General features: G+C 40.8%; 1 protein-coding gene across 1 annotated transcript in view; it reads left to right on the forward strand.

Moving 5' to 3' along the window:
• Positions 1 to 880: 880 nt before the first annotated feature.
• The window catches only part of LOC127449791 (growth arrest-specific protein 7-like), a 58571-nt gene continuing 36494 nt past the window's right edge, over positions 881 to 22957 (forward strand). The window contains exon 1 of the mRNA XM_051713344.1: positions 881 to 1120. Coding sequence (XP_051569304.1) covers positions 986 to 1120 — 135 coding nt within the window. The 5' untranslated portion in view covers positions 881 to 985. The remainder of the gene's footprint in view (positions 1121 to 22957) is intronic.

Raw genomic sequence — 22957 nt, forward strand, 5'->3', positions numbered from 1 at the left:
ATAGAAAATAGGTTCCTGCAAAGAGTATCATGTATAAACATACATATGCACCACATCTCTGTGCATGAGCGCAAGGTATTTTGAATATGATTGAGAAAGTAGTTGGATTCAGACGTTTACATGGCTAATATTTTTATTTTAATCTGATTACTTTAGGTCTACACCACCCTCTTCAATCGGATGGAAATTTCATTCGGATCCAGCTCAGTCAGTTCATTTTTGTGTTTACATGAAGACTTTTCAATCCGATTGAGCTATCAGTCGGATTCTAAACGGATTATTTCTTTACATGTAAACGTGACCATTGTTGTCTGTTTTAACTGCCTCTGTGTAACCCAGATTTTTGATTTTTCCAAGAAAAGGAGTGACAAATCGAAATTATTTTGTGTGTTAATCAACATTATGCCACAAATTCTGTTGATTGAGCTTAACTTGTATTGAACAAGGAATGTTCATTTACATTTACATTTTGTCCCCCATATATAATATCATTCTTAATTTGCATTACAGTGATTAGCATGAGATTCTTTCATATTAATGCAGGCTACCTGTAATGCCTCCGGTCATGAGTAGTCTTGAAAAATAATGTCACAATGAAAACAAAATTTTATATGACTAAAAATATGCTTGACTTTCTTTATGCGATTAATTTTTTCCTTTTTTTTTCTTTTGATTTTTGGGTGAAGTATGACCCTGCTGACATGTTCTTGGTGGTTTCTGTGAGATTCACCCTCTTTTCTGTTGACTCTGTGCCATTTTATCTATTCTTCATTCTCTTTCTCTCTCTCGCTCACACCGTCACGCTTCCACGATCCCCCACACCCTTCCCCGAGCAACCCCCCACCACACACTCTCCACTCTGCATCGCTTGCCACAGCAACAGAGCCAGGCACTCAGACTGCGTGCAGGAGTCGAGTAGAAGAGCGCGTAAAAGTGCAGAAAGAGTGAGACAGAGAGAAAGATAGGAGAGAGGAGGCACGGAGCCATGGAGATGGAGGAAAGCTTTGATGCCGAGGCCAGTTTTGACGATGTCTCCTGTCTTTCCCCCCAGAGCCCCGGGTCCACCTCCCCGGCCAGGAGGCAGAATAAGGAGAAGGAAATTAAGGAGACCAAAATAACTGTGAGTACTGACACTCATTCATACACACAATATAGAGCTGCTGTCTAATAAAGGGGCTCCATTCACTGACAGCCACGTATGGATGCATCTATATGCTCTTAAATGCATCAGTCACCAGATTGATTAATGTTAATGAATATGTCGACCAGGATGTTCGAGTTTCACAGAACTGCCCTCTGGGATTTTAAATCAGTGGTCTGGATGTTTCCCCAAAGTGTTTCGCAGATGTGAAACATCTGCATATGTTTTGTGCCACTCACTTCACTGCTTTGATTGTGTGTATGAGTTTGTGTGTGTCTGTGCTTGTGTGTCTGTGTGTTTTATGACTGACGTTGTTAGAAGTTTGTGTGTGTGCTTCAGAGAGATGCATTTGAAATGTGAAGATACAGTATGACTCGAGACATCGTGCCAACCGCACTGAGGAGAAGGTATTTTGAATGCCAACTCAAGCTGTGTGGAGACCCAAACGTGCTGTTATCTGACATGGCTGATGCTTGACAGAGGGAATCTCATGGAGCTCACAGCCACGCCACTTATTTTCAAATTATGTATGCAGCGTGAGTGCGGAGATGTGGCTTTGCAGCTGTTTTCAAACCCTGCTTTGATCCAGCTTCACCTGGAAATGTGGCAAAACACGCCGAGCATGAGGTTACAACGGATGCACTTTCGATTTCCTTGGAAGTCAACCTTGTGTAGAAATGCTGCAAGGAAAAGCAGTTATGCCTCATAAAGCAGCCCAAGGAGGGTCAGGTGTTGCAGCCGCATTCCACTGCAGGTCATATTGCAACACTTATCACAGATGTGTTCACACTAGAGAGCACGTGCGCAGGAAGTCCTCTCAGATTTTCCCTCGCTTCAGAAAAAGCCATAATGTCCACATTGAGAACATGTCGAAGGCTGGTTACGTTTGGTTGGGCAATATGTTTGATAGACAGCTCTAATTAATTAAAACATGCTGATTTTTTTAAAAATATTGCCTATGCATTGATTGGTCACTCTACCGTATTTTATCTGAACATTTACAACAGGCTTGTGTTGGTTAGTGTTATGTAATGTGTAGTGTGTTAGTAGTGAGAGAGATGCAGGGATGCTGTAGGATGGGGAGCACCGGATGGCATGCGTATAGGGCAGGTGAAGTGTCCATCAGAGTAGAAAGACCACCCACCAGAGAAAGGGAACTAGAGAAGCCTAGAGAACAGGGGAAGACATGGCTAGTCTAGTTTCCATGGTGACAAAGGCAATAGTACAGACTAATGGGTGTTGAAATCAAAAACACGCACACACACACACACACACACACACACATGAGAGAATAAGAAAGACCGAGATGGGAAAAAGAAAGAAGGCCGTCACTCAGCCTGTCATTGTTTGTACAGAGAGGCAGTACGCAGTGTATTTATTATGCTGAAGTTCTGGTTGCAGGTGCAGACAGACAAGTCTACTCTAATATTCATACGAGGTGTGTGTGTAAAGTAAGGGTTCATGTACAATGAGTCGGTCATTATCACAAACAATGAACCTGATAGGGTGATCGGGAAACCAAAGCGAAGCGGACTTACCAGATAAATAAAGGAACGGACATGAAATATTGTTTTGAATTGAAATTACTTTATTCATTCTGAAGAAAGAGACCACAAAGTGATATGTGAGACTACTAGCACAGCTACACAGAAATTCGTTGCCTGGGTCAACAGTTAAGTATATACAGTATATATATATATATATATATATATATATATATATATATATATATATATATATATATATACATATATATATATAATGTAATGTTTTTTGGACACTACCATGTGCACCTTGCAGTGTTGCGATTTAAGAGTATGGAACCAGTATATGTTTACTGTATATGTACTGTATATATGTATGTATATATATATATGGGGGACCAGGGCTAGGTGTCACACTGGGAAGTTATTTCCTGTTATTTCCTTTTTATTTCCTTATTTTGCCTCATAATTGTTTTACTTTCAAATATTTTTGTATTTATTTTGTTATTTAAGCCCCTTTTCTCTTAATTTGGAATGCCCAATTCCCACTACTTTGTAGGTCCTCGTGGTGGCGCGGTTACTCACCTCAATCTGGATGGCGGAGGACAAGTCTCAGTTGCCCCCGCTTCTGAGATCATCAATCCGCACATCTTATCGCGTGACTCGGCGTGCATGACACCGCGGAGACTCACAGCACATGGAGGTTCATGCTACTCTCCGCGATCAACGCACAATTTACCACGCGCCCCATTGAGAGCGAGAACCCCTAATTATGACCACGAGGAGGTTACCCCATGTGACTCTACCCTCCCTAGCAACCAGGTCAATTTGGTTGCTTAGGAGGCTGGAGTCACTCAGCACACCCTGGATTCGAACTCGTGACTCCAGGGGTGGTAGTCAGCTGAGCTACCCAGGCCCCCTACTTTCAAAATTTTGCTAAAAGCCTACAACCGACTGTTTAATGCAGGTGTATATTTAAAGAGAGGAGTAGATGTGGTTGTTGTGATGGGGGTGACAAGGGAATATGTCCCCCTCAATGCTTACATGAAACTTACACCACTGGTATTATGGAAGGTTCCATTGTGACAACTAACTTATATGTTGTCACACAACGTGTGTTTAATGAACTGTACCATTTTACTTGGGCAATAATAGTGAAAATGTGCAATATGAACTTTGTAGCCAAAATTCAATGTATGTGGCGATACAGAAACAGTTATAAAAATAAACCTACTCAGAGAAATATTCACTTGAGTAAAAAGTGTGATAATTAGCCCCACTATCCCCTATAAATGTAGGCTACTAAAATGTCATTGTATCAAATAAGAATATGTACAAAATTGCTTAATTTAAACAATAATTTACTGTACACTTTTTAAAAAATCGATTGGTTGGTCGGTCGATCTGTCTATATATATATATATATATATATATATATATATATATATATATATATATATATATATATATATATGCTGTATATTAACAGTATATTCACAGGTATACAGTATATACTGTATACCTGTGAATATATTGTGTAAATATACAGTATATATACAGTTGTGCTCAAAAGTTTGCATACCCTTGGAGAATTGGTAATATACACTATATTGCCAAAAGTATTCACTCATCTGCCTTTAGACGCATATGAACTTCTTAATCCATAGGGTTTAATATGACGTCGGCCCACCCTTTGCAGCTATAACAGCTTCAACTCTTCTGGGAAGGCTTTCAACAAGGTTTAGTAGTGTGTTTATGGGAATTTTTGACCATTCTTCCAGAAGCGCATTTGTGAGGTCAGACACTGATGTTGGACGAGAAGGCCTGGCGCGCAGTCTTCGCTCTAATTCATCCCAAAGGTGCTCTATCGGGTTGAGGTCAGGACTCTGTGCAGGCCAGTCAAGTTCTTCCACACCAAACTCGCTCATCCATGTCTTTATGGACCTTGCTTTGTGCACTGGTGCGCAGTCATGTTGGAACAGGAAGGGGCCATCCCCAAACTGTTCCCACAAAGTTGGGAGCATGGAATTGTCCAAAATCTCTTGGTATGCTGAAGCATTCAGAGTTCCTTTCACTGGAACTAAGGGGCCAAGTCCAGCTCCTGAAAAACAACCCCACACCATAATCCCCCCTCCACCAAACTTCACAGTTGGCACAATGCAGTCAGACAAGTACCGTTCTCCTGGCAACTGCCAAATCCAGACTCATCCATCAGATTGCCAGATGGAGAAGCGTGATTCGTCACTCCAGAGAACGCGTCTCCACTGCTCTAGAGTCCAGTGGCGGCGTGCTTTACACCACTGCATCCGACACTTTGCATTGCACTTGGTGATGTATGGCTTGGATGCAGCTGCTCGGCCATGGAAACCCATTCCATGAAGCTCTCTACGCACTGTTCTTGAGCTAATCTGAAGGCCACATGAACTTTGGAGGTCTGTAGCGATTGACTCTGCAGAAAGTTGCCGACCTCTGCGCACTATGCGCCTCAGCATCTGCTGACCCCGCTCTGTCATTTTACGTGCCCTACCACTTCGTGGCTGAGTTGCTGTCATTCCCAATCACTTCCACTTTGTTATAATACCACTGACAGTTGACTGTGGAATATTTAGTAGTGAGGAAATTTCACGACTAGACTTGTTGCACAGGTGGCATCCTAACACAGTACCATGCTGGAATTCACTGAGTTCCTGAGAGCGGCCCATTCTTTCACAAATGTTTTTAGAAGCAGTCTGCATGCCTAGGTGCTTCATTTTATACACCTGTGGCCATGGAAGTGATTGGAACATCTGAATTCAATTATTTGGATGGGTGAGCGAATACTTTTGGCAATATAGTGTATGTACCATTTCTGAAGAAAACATGAGTGAACAGGCAAAACACATTTCTTTTATTTCTTATGGGATTCATATTCAACTGTAGGTTATAACAGAATGGCACAATCATAAAACAAAACATGGCAACAAAGAAAAAAATGAAATGAGCCCTGTTCGAAAGTCTGCATACCCTTAGTTCTTAATACTGTGTATTGCCCCCTTTAGCAGCAATGACAGCGTGCAGTCTTTTGTAATAGTTGTCTATGAGGCCCCAAATTCTTGCAGGTGGTATAGCTGCCCATTCGTCTTGGCAAAATGCCTCCAGGTCATGCAAAGTCTTTGGTCGTCTTGCATGAACCGCACGTTTGAGATCTCCCCAGAGTGGCTCGATGATATTAAGTCAGGAGACTGTGATGGCCACTCCAGAACCTTCACCTTTTTCTGCTGTAACCACTGGAGGGTCAACTTGGCCTTGTGCTTAGGGTCATTGTCGTGCTGGAAAGTCCAAGAGCGTCCCATGCGCAGCTTTCGTGTAGAAGAATGCAAATTGTCTGCCAGTATTTTCTGATAACCTGCTGCATTCATCTTGCCATCAATTTTCACAAGATTCCTTGTGCCTTTAGAGCTTACACCCCCCCAAAACATCAGTGAGCTACCACCATGCTTCACAGGCCTTGTTGACCCCTCTCCAAACATAGCACTTATGGTTGTGACCATAAAGCTCTACTTTGGTCTCGTCACTCCAAATTACAGTGTGCCAGAAGCTGTAAGGCGTGTCAAGGTGTTGTCAGGCATATTGTAACCGGGCTTTTTTGTGGCATTGGCGCAGTAAAGGCTTCTTTCTGGCAACTCGACCATGCAGCTCATTTTTGTTCAAGTATCATCGTATTGTGCTCCTTGAAACAACCACACAGTCTTTTTCCAGAGCAGCCTGTATTTCTCCTGAGGTTACCTGTGGGTTATTCTTTGTATCCCGAACAATTCTTCTGGCAGTTGTGGCTGAAATCTTTCTTGGTCTACCTGACCTTGGCTTGGTATCAAGAGATCCCTGAATTTTCCACTTCTTAATAAGTGATTGAACAGTACTAACTGGCATTTTCAAGGCTTTGGATATCTTTTTCTATCCTTTTCCATCTTTATAAAGTTCCATTACCTTGTTACGCAGGTCTTTTGACAGTTCTTTTCTGTTCCCCATGGCTCAGTATCTAGCCTGCTCAGTGCATCCAGGTAAGAGCTAACAAACTCAGTGACTATTTATACACAGACACTAATTGCAATTTAAAAAGCCACAGGTGTGGGAAATTAACCTTTAATTGCCATTTAAACCTGTGTGTGTCACCTTGTGTGTCTGTAACAAGGCCAAACATCCAAGGGTATGTAAACTTTTGATCAGGGCCATTTGGGTGATTTCTGTTATCATTATGATTTAAAAAGGAGCCAGACAACTATGTGATAATAAATGGCTTCATATGATCACTATCCTTAAATAAAAGACAGTTTTTACATTTTTTGCATATTCAGTCATATTTTCAAAATCAATGCCAAAATTTCATCATTTCTGCCAGGGTATTCAAACTTTTGAGCACAACTGTATATATATATATATACATATATACCTGCTCTGGATATCTGTTTTCGTCATTAAATAAACCCAGATCAGTCGACCAGTAGTATTACCTAGAGTTGGGTACAATTTTAATGGACTTGGACTTGTCAAGACTCGGATGCATTTTTACTTGGACTTGACTCGGACTCGAGCCTTTAGGACTCTGGATTTTTTTCAGAGTCCAGCCAAGTCCATGACATTTGTGATGCAATGAAATAAATAAATAAATAACAAAACAGAAATTAATGAACACATCTCTGTCTGCATGCAGCTGTATTAGCCCCTGAAGTGTAGATGTAGCCAGAGTTGTCTCACTGTGTTTAAGCAAACACACACATACGCACATGCACAGGCACACTCATCAGTCAACCAATACACTTGAATGTTACTACAGAGACTACTGTATAACATCGACTACCGAGGTGGCTGGCATGACGAAAACATAAAGACGGGTATGTATCCAATGTAATAGAATCTAAACAAGGCAGTTTCACATGACACGGGACCTGACAACTGGTAAAATTGCGTGTGGCGTTTGCGCAGCCAAGACGGTGTTCGCATTGCGGTTTCATCGTGGTTAAAAACTTAAAATCAAGAACTTCATTGAGTCAAGTCACCCACATCCTCTCACAGTTTACTAAAAACAGCAAATCGAAATAAAAATACATAAAAATAGTATTAATATTGGATATTAAATCATTTTAGGCATAATGTATCTACACATGTAGGCTTCTGTAGTCTCTTGTGGTCCATGCAGTGTTGTCAGCTTGAACTGGTCCATAATAGCTTGATGAATAAACTGTGTAACTTTTTAAATAGTCGGGGGAAAAAATCATTATTGCTAAAGCAGACATAAACAGCACCTATTTATTATTGATTGACTATTTTTAAAGCATTGATGAGCTGCTTAAAATATATTCTTTTACAGCATTTGTCAACCATTCACAACATTTAACTATGCACAATAAAATATTAGGATTTTTTGGGCAGTGAAATGTTTTGTTTATAATTTAATTATAGACTATAAAATAAATGTATTATTCAATGACAGAGTTTGTGTATGAAGCTACACTTCATGTTACAAGTCATATTTAGTTGGTTATGACAATTTTATTTTAAATGTTTATTTTATTTTATTTTTATTGTAAAGCAGCGGGTAATTTATGCATGTCTTTTTTGGCCTACATCTGACACTTTTGAAGGACAATTCTGTTAAATTTATGACTCAAATTATTATTCTCCATGTTTTTGTGGTTAAAGAAGAGCTCATTGAAATTTTCTTTGGTTGGTATTTAAAGATTTCAGACTGATTGCAGACCAATATGGCTGCCGCTCAAGCAAACGTCAATAATAATTTTTTTTTTTTATCTTCTGCGGCAGCTGCTGCAAGACGCACACGGACACATCATGGATTTAGGTACACGAGCAGCACACAGAACTGCCCTGCATTGTGTGTTTTCCCACAAATTATCTAGAAAATCATGTCTGTGATGACATGGCCCTAATATTATCAGTGGGCTTTTCCAGTGTTTTTGGATGTAGCATTTGCAGTCAAATTGTGAGACGTAACTTCTCAGCGAGTGCTAATTACTACTGTGTTGACACATTTGTACAGTGTGTATTTTCCCAAATCAGTCGGCAGATAGAGGAAAAAGATTCAGAAAGAAATCTCCGTATAGACTATTATTTCTTTAGATAGGGATCATTTTAAATAAAACTAAATTAAATGAATTGACAAATTGAAAATGAAGTAGAAACAAAAACTAAATTAAAAGTGGAAATATAAAAACCTTGGTTGTAATGACTAACGCAGCTTTCACTTTCTTTAGTCTATGTTTGAGTGGAGGGGAAACAGCAACAAATAACTGAAATGTCAACAGAACGCAATAAGAACTGTCTTCATACACCTAAAGCATATGCCTTAATTCTGAAACCACCAAGTCTGTTCAGGAGGATACTAATCATAAAATATAAATATGAAATGCAACAGAGGTGTTTTTGTTACATTTATATTGACAAACTGTTTTTCTTAGTTGTGAAGTTTAAAATAAGCGTAAAATATTGATGTTGAGTTTACGGTTACAGTTTTAATTTAGATTAATGAACAGATTAATTCGGACTTGCCTCGGCCTGTTTTGGACTTGGCCTTGACTCGGACTCGATTGTTTAAAGACTTGGACTTGACTCGGACTCTACTAAGGTGAACTCGAACCCAACACTAACATTGCCATCTGATATCATCACTGAACCATGATACTGCCATAGTGCTCATGTGCATTTAGCTTAAAAGTGCACTATTTAGCTACAGTAAAATATTTGTAAGATATCAGTATTACATAGCACATCACTGAGTGTAATTTAAGTATAAGGGTAATGATTGTATGGATTTCTGTATATTTTAAAAAGTATGTTTAGTTCTCTCTTGATGCACACAAGCAATTCTCCATGACAACCATTGAATCGGAGACACTTTGAATCAATATTGTAAGGTTGTTGGGTGTTTGAAAGGCTGGCTGGGAAGCTTTCACCTTTTGCTCACCTTCAGTACCTCTTGAGTATCACTAATGTGGAACCAAAAGCATGTCAGTTTGGCTGTCTGATTCACGCTCAAACTCTTTCCCGATGCACTTCACTGCATTTGAAATAATAGGCTGTCAGCAACTGGTCGTAGTGGCAGCGCTTCGGAAGCCACTTGTAAACAACGGAATATTGTGAACAAAAACTACATAGAGACAACGAATTTATGGAGACCGCACATTTTAGAGACATTTGTTCACGAAAACGTACACTTAGAAATGGTGATGTTATCCATCATTAGTATTACACAAATATTGTTTTGTAGGGGAAAAAATGGCCTTACAGGATAAGCAATTTGTCGCTTAGCAACAGAGGCCGAGTACCAACAGTCTGAGCAATGGTTGAGATCTTCCTTTGTATGTATGTGTTTGAGCATATGTTGGAGTATAAAATTGCTGACTGGATTGGTGTTTTTTAGATTTATTTGTTTGTCTGGTAATTTTGTGTCCGTGATGCATACTGCATGCTATCATTAGGTCTTTTGTGGCTGTTCAGCAGAAATGGCAGGTTTCCACCAGCCATGTTCATTATGGCATTAAAAGAGAGTGGGGCAGCAGGTTCATGGGCCGGTGCCAGATATAGCTGGGCACAGTCATTCTGCTTACCCAAACAAATAATATGTCAATTTTTCACCTTTCCCTACACAGGCACTCACACTCATACAGTACATGCATTGGAACAATTATATGTACGCTGTTTTCCAGTGTTTTAGTTCTTTGTAAACTTCTTACATAAAGGCAGTATTCACTGTTCTGTCAGTGGGGTTTATATACAAAATAAAACATCTGATTCTTTGATTCCCATGTTGGTAAACCACAGATACATTAAAATAACTATAAGTAAGCCATTCTTAGTTTGATATCCCAGAAAAGTGTAAACACTGTGGCACTATCAAAACATTGCTCTGTTTGTTTGACCATCGAGACCAACTCGACACAACCAATTGCGTGAGTCTGGTGTGGGTCTATCTGTTTTCCGAACAATGTCAGACGGGGGAATGATCAGGAAACCTGTTTGAAAACAGTTATTCTTTTTTTAAATACGGTTTGGCGACTAGTGGCACAGAAAATACACACTTCATGTTTAAGAGCTAAATTAGCTCTTAAAGTTACAGTTATTTGAATGTAAGCCATTTCTGCTTCTTTTTTATTTAATATTTCCCAAATTAAACAATGTTTAAGAATGGCCTTGCGATACCTTAATGCTGCCCTGAGCTGGGGTGATATAGTGACATTTATGGAAATTTGGCCCATTTAGCCTATTTTCAATAGTTTTGAAATGATTTCTTTTCATCTTTGTGGATTTTTTTGTGATATTATTAAGTTTAAATCTGGTGTCAGTTCTTGCATTTTATATACTGCCGGCTGTGAATCAACATTCAGCTTGTCTGTGCACAATACATTGTTTCACTCAATTGTGAATCAAGTGTAATTGCATTTATATCACGTTACAGAATTTGCCCCTTTTCTTGGTATATATTGTGCTTAGGATTTGGCTTCCATTACAGTGTAAAGATCTAAAATGTATGCAACCTGGATGCTGCCATCTTTTCTTTATGGGCAATTAGTTTTGTGACTATATTAGAGCTTCATGCATCAAAGATGGAAAACACAAGTCTCTTTCATGCTTTTAAGAGCCCTGAAAAAAATCAGGCACAGGTGAAGCATCTACTGCATTGTAATTGCAATTCAAATGTTTCTTTCAAAGAAATTTTAGAATAATATGTATGTCAAAATATTCTGCTACCTTTAACCTGCTGTTATGTTTGGGTAATTTTGAACATTTTGAAAATCAAGAGTTGAAAAACTAATTTGTTTTTGGTCAAAATGCCATTGCAATCTTCACAACAATTAATAGTTAACATTAAATTTTTATGATCCTTGATATATATATATATATATATATATATATATATATATATATATATATATATATATATATATATATATAGAGAGAGAGAGAGAGAGAGAGAGAGAGAGAGAGAGAGAGAAAGAGAGAGAGTGAGAGTGAGTGATTTATATATAATGTATATGTAGATGCCAGGGTTTTTTAGGTGGTTACTATGGCATTGCTTGGGTGTTGCTAGGTGGTTGCTAGGGCATTACTAAATAATTGTAAGATGGTTGCTTGCAAGCCCAAGTCAAAAGAGACCATCCCCAAGTCCTATGACATCTTAATCCCTAGTTATAAGAAGGGACCTTTTCAAAGGACGTCTATGGGATTTTTCACTCATTATTCATCTGCCAATAAGCTGACATTTATATTCTGAAATAAAGATATTTTTGAATAAAAACTATGACCCTGTATTTGTTTCAAAAATATACAATTTGTAAGTATTCAAATTATTATATATATATATATATTGTATATACTATATTTATAGAGTAAAATGATAGTACCACCATTGACATATAGGTGGCGCTCTTTACAGATGAAATGCTATTTTAAAAAGCTTGTTTAATGTGAAATACAAGCCTGTGTCAATGTTCATATTTATAATGGACTTGGTGCTCGGAAGGTGCTGTATATCTACTGTATTCTTCCGGGTCTTTTTTGACCGGAACAAAATAGTTGTTTGGAATCTTCTCCAAAACAGAAGAGTTAAATGCCCGTCAATGGAGAAAGATGCTTTGTGCCCACAGAATGTTGTAGTGACATCATCTACCAGCAGGGCCTAACTGACAAAGCTAACCAGCCAAAACCTGAGCAAATCTATTTATAAACATCCTAGGCTCATAACACCTTAAAGAGACCATGCACCTGGGCAACCTGGTATCCCCTACGCCTGTGGCATTTATATGGTAATACTATGTGCATAAAAATCTAAAAACAGAAAACAGTTCTGTATGAAATGCAAAAAATTGTTTTAAGCCCATCCACTTTGTTTAGATGTCTACCCTGCTGTACCTACTGTAGAGACCCACAGGTGAGTTTGTTATACAAGATTTCTGCATTTAGAGGCCATGTTTCAAATAACTGGGCCCTCAATCAAACCAATCGAAAGCAGTATCTAGAGTAATAATTTTGCACTGATGCGAAACCCGTTTTGTGGTTTTCCCAATGGTTATTCGAGTTACAGCTTCAGAGGGAGTGAACTGACCCTCAGCCCAGAGAAACTGCATGAATTTAGAATGTGGAGAGGGTTGTATTTCATGCATGTGGACAGAGGTTGTAATAAGCTACTAATAAGGGCAGATCATTGCATTGAGGAGTTTGAGGGGTGATGGGCCTGAATCTGATGAATGTGCTCATTTTGAGGAGGATGAGGGAAAGGACAAACAACAGGAGTGATTGATGTAGGGGCACTGTAATGGAAAATCTAGTGGCTGCGACAATCAGAGCGATCTTCCAGGCATGAAATGAACAAAGTGACAAGGCACGAAAGAGTAAATCACCTCAGACAGCATCAGATCAGGAAACGTCTGGGGTGACTGGATATAGTCTTATCACCGTGCATATGTACGCTCCATTTATCCGATGCCTTGATCGTAATTGCATGTTTTCGTGTGTGTTCTAGTGAGCTGCCTTGCTGCCTACTACAACTAGGCAGTTGTCTTCAAAGGCAGCAACCAAACCGACATAAAACCTCATAAGTGGCTAATTTGGAATTGTTATCGAAGAAACAAATGATAATTGAAACTTTATGAACTTTAAAAAATCGCTTCCTTCCAGCAGTCAACGCATCAGTGATGTAAGTGCTACGGTGCGTTCACACAAGAAGTCGGAAGAGCGCGCTTTGTAAACAACAGAGGAACGAAGGTCATGCGTGAGTTAGTTCATTTTAAACAGCATCCCAGCACTGGCCAGAAGCAACAATTTAAAGTTAAAAACGTTTTAATTATCGATTTGTTTTTTACACCAACCTATCGGTTTGCTTCAGAAGACATTAATTGATCGACTGGAGTTGTGTGGATTACTTTTATGCTGCCTCAGTATACTTTTTGGACCATCAAGCAGCCAGCAGACTGATGGCACCCGTATACTTACATTATAAGGACCTACAGAGCTTCAACATTTTTCTAAAAATCTTAATGTGTTCTGCTGAAGAAAGAAAGTCATACATACACTATATTGCCAAAAGTATTCGCTCATCTGCCTTTAGACACATATGAACTTAAGTGACATCCCATTCTTAATCCATAGGGTTTAATATGACGTCGGCCCACCCTTTGCAGCTATAACAGCTTCAACTCTTCTGGGAAGGCTTTCCACAAGGTTTAGGAGTGTGTTTATGGGAATTTTTGACCATTCTTCCAGAAGCGCATTTGTGAGGTCAGACACTGATGTTGGACGAGAAGGCCTGGCTCGCAGTCTTCGCTCTAATTCATCCCAAAGGTGCTCTGTCGGGTTGAGGTCAGGACTCTGTGCAGGCCAGTCAAGTTCTTCCACACCAAACTCGCTCATCCATGTCTTTATGGACCTTGCTTTGTGCACTGGTGCGCAGTCATGTTGGAACAGGAAGGGGCCATCCCCAGACTGTTCCCACAAAGTTGGGAGCATGGAATTGTCCAAAATCTCTTGGTATGCTGAAGCATTCAGAGTTCCTTTCACTGGAACTAAGGGGCCAAGCCCAGCTCCTGAAAAACAACCCCACACCATAATCCCCCTCCACCAAACTTCACAGTTGGCACAATGCAGTCAGACAAGTACCGTTCTCCTGGCAACCGCCAAACCCAGACTCATCCATCAGATTGCCAGATGGAGAAGCGTGATTCGTCACTCCAGAGAACGCGTCTCCACTGCTCTAGAGTCCAGTGGCGGCATGCTTTACACCACTGCATCCGACGCTTTGCATTGCACTTGGTGATGTATGGCTTGGATGCAGCTGCTCGGCCATGGAAACCCATTCCATGAAGCTCTCTACACACTGTTCTTGAGCTAATCTGAAGGCCACATGAACTTTGGAGGTCTGTAGCGATTGACTCTGCAGAAAGTTGCCGACCTCTGCGCACTATGCGCCTCAGCATCCGCTGACCCCGCTCTGTCATTTTACGTGGCCTACCACTTCGTGGCTGAGTTGCTGTCATTCCCAATCACTTCCACTTTGTTATAATACCACTGACAGTTGACTGTGGAATATTTAGTAGCGAAGAAATTTCACTACTGGACTTGTTGCACAGGTGGCATCCTATCACAGTACCATGCTGGAATTCACTGAGCTCCTGAGAGCGGCCCATTCTTTCACAAATGTTTGTAGAAGCAGTCTGCATGCCTAGGTGCTTCATTTTATACACCTGTGGCCATGGAAGTGATTGGAACACCTGAATTCAATTATTTGGATGGGTGAGCGAATACTTTTGGCAATATAGTGTATCTGGGATGGTGTCATGTCCCCATCCATCTCCCAGTCCTCCTCTATCATCCGCTCTCTATCATCAACACTAATCCCATCATTTGCATAACCTGTCTCACACTAATCAAGGACTCTATTTAAACTCACCGCTTTCCTTCAGTCGGTGTCTAGTCTCATCTAAAACAGCATTAATCTATCTACGTTCATCTAAGTGTTGTGTATTATTATTGCTAATGTTGCTAATCTCGTTTGTTTATTTATCTGTGGAATCTCTAAGTTTAAAATTGTCTATTTTCATCATTAAAACACAACATTTGGGTTCACCTGCAGCCTCTGCATTCAACTTCATCCTCATCCGCATGACAGATGGCATCAGGGTAAGTGAATAATGAGAGAATTTTCATTTTTGGGTGAACTATTCCTTTAACATGATTTTGGTGTAATAAAATTGCTTACTAATCCTATCTATGTAAAGTTATATCCAGTATTACAACTTCATTGTCATGACGATATATAATGTCGATAAACCATGTAATCCGGTAAATGCTACAATGTCAGTAAATCCCTAATTTGATCACATAAAACACCTATACATTTTACGTGTTGTAGCTATACTTTTGAAAGTGTATTTTAAAATGTATGGACTGAACCCATTCACTTCCATTGCTTTACTGACCCCGTTTACACATGGTATTAAGGTGCGTTTCGGGTGATCCGATCACATGCGGTCAGCACTAAATACAGGTTTAAACATTGCAGTTTATTATCATGCAGTAACACACTGATGTTGTGATTGATGTATGTCATCATGAAACAGTCCCTCCCCTCCAAATCCGAACACAAGTGGTCACAATAGATGCATTTAAGCAACCAGGTGTAAACCGTGAGGTGTCTTACCTGACTACATGTGATCGGATCACTCGAGACGCATCTTACTACCTGGTGTAAATGGGGTAACCGTAACTTTTTTTTTTTTTTTTTAAACGAGGGACAAGTCTTTTTTTTTTTTCATAATCAATAACATGCCACAAATGCTGGAACATTCCTTTAAAATATGTTTTTCTGATATCATATTTGACTACATGGTATAGTTTCTCTTATAGTCTTTATTAGTATTTCTTTATCAGTATGTCTACACTCATATTATATTGGGCTTATCAAGCTCAAATATTTTCCCATAACTCTTCATAAAGCACAGGAATATTGACTGTTAATAATGTGGTGTAGTGCAATGACATTTTTAGAGTTAGTAACTATAGATTACTATTGGCATTTTGCAAGGCTGGAACCAGATATTTTGGATTGCTGGCAGGAATTGACTAGTTTAAGAAAAGTTGAAAAACTCATATTTGTTGACCACAAACCTTAATATTATTGGGGGGCATACATCCGCCTGGGACTCCAATGTCTATGGTGGTTACGGCCCTGAGGTGGGAAAATATGTTAACTTAAACTCAGCAGTAACCTTTTCAAATGAAATTATAAAGAAAAATATCCTGACATTTTCAGGCACAAATGGCATATACAGTGCATAAAGTATTCAGACTCATTTTTTTTCACGTTATGTTGCAGCCTTAAGCTAAAATGCTTTATTATTTTTTTCCACATCAGTCTACACTCCATACCCTATAATGACAAAGCAAAAACCCGATTTTTGATAACTTTGCAAATTTGTTAAAAAGAAGAAACTGAAATATCACATTGACATACTGTAAGTATTCAGACCCTTAACTCAGTACTTAGTTGAAGCACCTTTGGCAGCAATTACAGCCTCAAGTCTATTAGGGTATGATGCGACAAGCTTTGCAGACCTGGATTTGGGGATTTTCTGCCATTCTTCTCTGCAGATCCTCTCAAGCTCTGTCAGGTTGGATGGGGACCATCGGTGGACAGCCATTTTCAGGTCTCTCCAGAGATGTTCAATTGGGTTCAAGTCTGGACTCCAGCTGGGCCACTCAAGGACATTCACCAAGTTGTCCCTAAGCCACTCTTGCATTGTCTTGGCTGTGTGCTTGGGGTCATTGTCCTGTTGGAAGGTGAACCTTCGGCCCAGTCTGAGGTCCTGGACCAGATTTTCATAAAGGATATCTCTGTATTTTGATGCGTTCAGCTTTCCTTCACCCCTGACCAGTACCCCAGAACCTGCCGCTGAAAAACACCCCACAGCATGATGCTACCACCACCATGCTTCACCTTTGGGATGGTATCGCACAGGTGATGAGCGGTGCCTGGTTTCCTCTAGACATGATGTTTGGAATTGAGGCCAAACAGTTCTCAAATGGTCTTCACTTCATCAGACCAGAGAATCTTGATTCTCACAGTCTGAGAGTCCTTTAGGTGCTTTTTTGCAAATTCCATGCAGGCTTTCATGTGTCTGGCTTCCGTCTGGCCATTCTGCCATAAAGCCCAGGTCGGTGGAGTGTTTCAGTGATGGTTGTCCTTCTGCAAGTTTCTCCCATCTCCACACATGATCTCTGGAGCTCAACCAGAGTGACCATCGGGTTCTTGGTCGCCTCTCTTACCAAGGCTCTTCTCCCCCGATTGCTCAGTTTGGCCAGGTGGCCAGCTTTAGGAAGAGTCCTGGTTATTCCGAACTTCTTCCATTTAAGAATTACCGAGGCCTCTGTGCTCTTTGGATCCTTCAATGCAGCCAACATTTTTGTAGCCTTCCACAGATCTTTGCCTCAACACAATCCTGTCTCTGAGCTCTACAGGCAGTTCCTTTGACCTCATGGCTTGGTTTTTGCTCTGATATGCATTTTCAGCTGTGAGACCTTATATAGACAGGTGTGTGCCTTTCCAAATCAATGTCCAATAAATTTAATTTGCCACAGGTGGACTCCAATCAAAGTGTAGAAACATCTCAAAGATGATCCAGAGAGATGGGCTAAATTTCAAGTGTCATAGCAAAGGGTCCGAATACTTAGGTCAATTTGATTTTTCAGATTTTTCTATTTAATACATTTGCAAAGTTATCAAAATTCTGGTTTTTGCTTTGTAATTATGGGATATGGAGTGTAGATTGATGTAACAAAAAAATAAAATAAATAAATAATAAAATCACTGTTAACCCTTTCTGTAGTTTATAGGGTAAATAACTGTAAAATGACCAGTAAATAACTATATTCATACAGTATTTAACTGTAATATGCATCGCATCATGGGTAATTTCTGTGACGTCACTCATTAATAACAGTAAATTACTTTTTATCTAATTACTGTAACTAAATACAGCAAATTACTGTAGATGTATAACGGTGGAATCCCACAATGTCTTTGTCACGGAGAAACTCACGGAGGCAGGGATATGGACTCAATCACGGGGTTTATTAAACAGGTGAAGTCAATCCAGATACAGTGGTGATGCAGGCAGCAGGTGAGTAATATCCAGACAGGGGAATAATGCGATGTACAGATGAATAGTTAACTCACAACAGTCTTTTGATATTTGCAGGAAACATAAACAACATAGGCGAGTCCAAACACTGGAGGATAAACGAAGGATGAACCAACATGAAACACAGACGAGGAGAACAATAACCAGGTAAGTATATTAACAGGTAAGTTAGACAAAACTAGGTAGTCTGTAGTCTCAGGGAAAACATTGACGAAAACAGACAAAGAGTGAGTGTGAAAGCTGGGAATAAATGCAGTCCTTGATTAAGCACTAATGATGTGCAGGTGCGTGTGATCAAAACTTCGGGAGAGTGAGCGCTGTGTCGGCAGTGAGAGAGGGAGTCCGTTGGATCCGTGACAGAACCCACCACCCAAAGGGTGACTCCTGGCACCCAAAGATGGATGAGGAGGGCAGGAGGAAACAGATGACAGGGAAGGATCCAGGTGGAAAATCAGAAGAAATTAGCGGACGATCTGGTGGCCGGGAGGAGTCTGCGGATGATCAGAAGGCCAGGGAGGTGACCACAGGGCAGGGATTGTATCAGGAGGCCTGGGAGGCAGCCACAGGGCAGGGACAGGGTCAGAAGGCCTGGGAGGTGGCCACAGGGCAGGGACAGGATCAGGAGGCCTGGGAGGTGGCCACAGGGCAGGGACAGGGTCAGGAGGCCTGGGAGGCAGCCACAGGTCAGGGACAGGGTCAGGAGGCCTGGGAGGAGTCAGCAGAGGAGAAAGAGCCATCGTGCTGGACAGAGCAAGCGAGGAGGAAGGGCCATCATGATGGATGGAACCAGCGGAGGAGGAAGGGCCATAGGAGGATCCGGAAGTGGAGCAACAGGAGTAGGAGCAGACTGAGTTGTAGGAGGTGGAGTATCTGGGGTTGAGGGAGGCTTGATGAAGGCAGGCAGAGCAACAGGAGTAGGGACTGGAGATTTAGGAGGTGGAGTTCGTGATGAAGCGAGCTGAGCCGTAGGGGGTGGAGTTTCTAGTGTTAAAGGCGGAGCCGTGGAAGACTCTGAGGGCGGAGCCGTGGAGGGCTCGACGAAGGCAAGTGGAGCCAGGAGAGGTTCGACGAAGGTAGGTGGAGCCAGGAGAGGCTCAATGGGCGGAGCCAAGGAAGGCGGATCCACGGGCTGATCGAGGGGTGGAGCCACGGGGGGCGGAGCTGTGGAAGGCTGGGAGCTCAGGGCCGTGGATGAGAGCACAGGCAGTGGCCGGGGAGCTGCCTCCATGTATGTAAGTGCTAGCATCGACTGGGGAGTAGGAGTCCTTTTCCTTCTCCTCATCCGGACAGCTGGGAGCGTTATTGCGGGAACAGTTGAGGCTACAGGCATTGGCTCTGGGATGGTCGAGGCTACAGGCATTGGCTCTGGGACGGTCGAGGCTACAGGCATTGGCTCTGGGATGGTCAAGGCTACAGGCATTGGCTCTGGAACGGTTGAAGCTACAGGCATTGGCTCTGGGACGGTTGAGGCTTGCAACGCTGGCTTGTTGGCCATGGCAGGTATGGGCGCTGGCTCGTTGCCCGTGGCAGGCGTGGGCACTGGCTCGCTTACTGTGGCAGGCGTGGGCGCCATAACCCACAGTGTAAGAGGAGAATGTGACCTCCATGGTTGCTGCCATTGACCGCGGCGGGGAATCGACCACCGGAGCATGGAGACGGTTAGCCCCCCCGCCCAATTTTTTTTATTTAGGGGCAATGTTGGGAGAGGAGTTACCTTGGGGGTCATGGTGATGGGAGTGACCTTCCTCTGTCCAGCGTGTCGATAATGGCAAGGGGTAATGGATGGCAAACATGGCTCAGACATATTCCACAAAAGAAAGGTTCTCCACCTCCAGAAGAGCTGTACTTTGGTGGAAGTTCAGTCCCATTCCACAAATGGATCTGAGGTAGGAGTCAGATATTGTGGTTGAGGTAGCAAATTGACAAAACTTTGTATGTTCCAGAAGAGGAAGAGCTTGTCTGAACAGCTCCAGAAATACACCAGTCAGCTCCATGATCCTAATGATTGTGCTCGTCGGTGTTGGTGGAATTTTGGAAGCCCCCACTGAATCCTTTTTGGTGGTCTGTTCTTCTGTCACAGAGAAACTCACGGAGGCAGGGATATGGACTCAATCACGGGGTTTATTAAACAGGTGAATGAAGCAGTGATGAAAACAACAGGTGAGTCAATCCAGATACAGTGGTGATGCAGACAGCAGGTGAGTAATATCCAGACAGGGGAATAATGCGATGTACGGATGAATAGTTATCTCACAACAGTCTTCTGATATTTGCAGGAAACTTAAACGACATAGGAGAGTCCAAACACTGGAGGATAAATGGAGGATGAACCAACACGAAAAACAGACGAGGAGAAAAATTACAAGGTAAGTATATTAACAGGTAAGTTAGACAAAACTAGGAAGTCCGTAGTCTCAGGGAAAACATTGACGAGAACAGACAAAGAGTAAGTGTGAAAGCTGGGAATAAATGCAGTCCTTGATTAAGCACTAATGATGTGCAGGTGCGTGTGATCAAAACTTCAGGGGAGAGTGAGCACTGTGTCGGCAGTGAGGGAGGGAGTCTGGTGGATCCGTGACAGCCTTTTCCTGAAGGGTGTAGGTCTTTCTGTGTTCATACTAATTTTTTATTTTTATTTCTTTATTCATAAATCCTGGTAATTATTTGCATTAACACAGACATAGGCAGACTCTGTTTGATCTCCGAGCTTTTCAAGAGGAAAAATGCGCTGTCAGCTCCTGGTGTTACGCACAGTTTATAATGGAGTAGACACAAAGACAACTGCAGGTAAGTTAAATGATGAAACTAGCCTCTATAATATTCGAAATTCTAACATTTGGTATTGGTATAAGAATAAAAAAATGTATATTTGGTAAGGATAATGAACTGTAATCTTGGCTCTGTCTCTCTCTCGGCCTCCCTCCATCCCCAACAGATGGATGCAAAGTTTACCTCCGGTACAAGCCCCGACGCCCGGCGCAGCTGTCTGAGGAAAACTGCATAGGAGCAGAGCAGAGTCCCATGAAATTAGAGTGGAAAACATCAAATTAAATAATTACTGTACAAGAAGTAATAAGAAAAAATGGTTTTAGAGAAATACGAAAACTCGAATGTTATTGAAAGGATGCCATTAAAGTATACTCTGGGGCTGTTCACAGAGAATGCTTTCTTTTCTTGCTTTCCGTCTGCGTTAATTAGGCTACGTCTTTTCTTTAGTCGCTGCATTGCGTCATGAGTGTTGCGTTTTTAAGATGGTGCGTCACGTTGAAAGCGGTTCAACATTTTAAAATGCATCTTGAGACCCACGTGTTCACTATTGCGTTGCGCTCCATCTTGCTGTTTTGAGCACAAAAGAAGTCATTCATGAACAGCCACACGGTTTAAGGAGATTTGGGGAAGTACTGGGTGTGATGACTTTAACACTGATTAAATATTATTTTATTTCTGCATTCACTTCATCCTGGTGGCCCTGCGCTGATGGACAACTACTTCTCCTTCAGTCTGTATAAATTTTTTGTTACCTTTTCAATTGCTGTAAATGTTGTGTAGTCTTCTACTTAAAGGGATAGTTCATCCAAACATGAAAATGTACTCATGCCATCCCAGATGTGTATGACTTTCTTTCTTCAGCAGAACACAAATGAAGATTTTTAGAAGGATATTTCAGCTCTGTAGGTCCTCACAATGCAAGTGAATGACCAGAACTTTGAATCTCCAAAAAGCATTTAAAGGTAGGATAAAATATTCCATACGACTCCAGTCTTTTCCCTTTTATAAAACTTTCTCCTTTTATGTTCCACTATAGGTTTAGAGGAACATTAGGCTAAATACAGTAATGACAGAATTTTCATTGGATGAACTATTCCTTTAAAGGCAAAAATCTGTTTATGGAAATATTAACAACTTTGTCTTAAGTTATTGTATTCATACTTGTATTAGTATGTGACTGAAGTGTGTTTAGCCAGATATAGAAGACTATCGGCAAAATGACAGTGCTATGTGATTACTTTAGGTGCTTCAGGTTGTATTTAGATTGTCCTTTGGGTTTTATTATTATTTTCAGTGTTTTACTAATCCTGGCCCTATAATGACCGTCACACTGCAATTCTGAAATGAATGGCATGGTGAAATACCAAAATGGCAAGGTAAAAAAGGCCATAGATCAAATTATCCATGTTTATTACCTTGGTACTTCACCTTTTTATCTTTCTGGTTGATTGTTGTTTATATACTTTGTTATTGATTGTTACCACTAGTACTACGTAGAAGTAGTAGTAGTTAGTACTAGACTAATGCCATGTTAATTGTATTTAAATGCTGCTGGAATGATTAATTGTGTTATTATATGAGTAGAATGGTCATGATACCTAAAATGTTTCTTAAATAGGTTTATATTGTGTATTTATGCTGAATATATTGGCTAAGTTACCTGAAATGTGTTTTATAAATATCTAATGTGTATTAGAGTTCATACACTGTGTTTTTAATGGCTGTTTATTATTAATGTAACAATTCATTTTTATTATTGGAGTTGCTGGAATGTTTACATTATTTTAATGTACTGTTATATTTAGTGTTACATATGGTTAACATAGCATTCTGAGATTATATTCTTCTCACCACAATTGTACAGAGTGGTTATCTGA

Source organism: Myxocyprinus asiaticus, chromosome 13 (assembly GCF_019703515.2).
Source record: "Myxocyprinus asiaticus isolate MX2 ecotype Aquarium Trade chromosome 13, UBuf_Myxa_2, whole genome shotgun sequence".
NCBI classification, from domain to species: Eukaryota; Metazoa; Chordata; class Actinopteri; order Cypriniformes; family Catostomidae; genus Myxocyprinus; species Myxocyprinus asiaticus.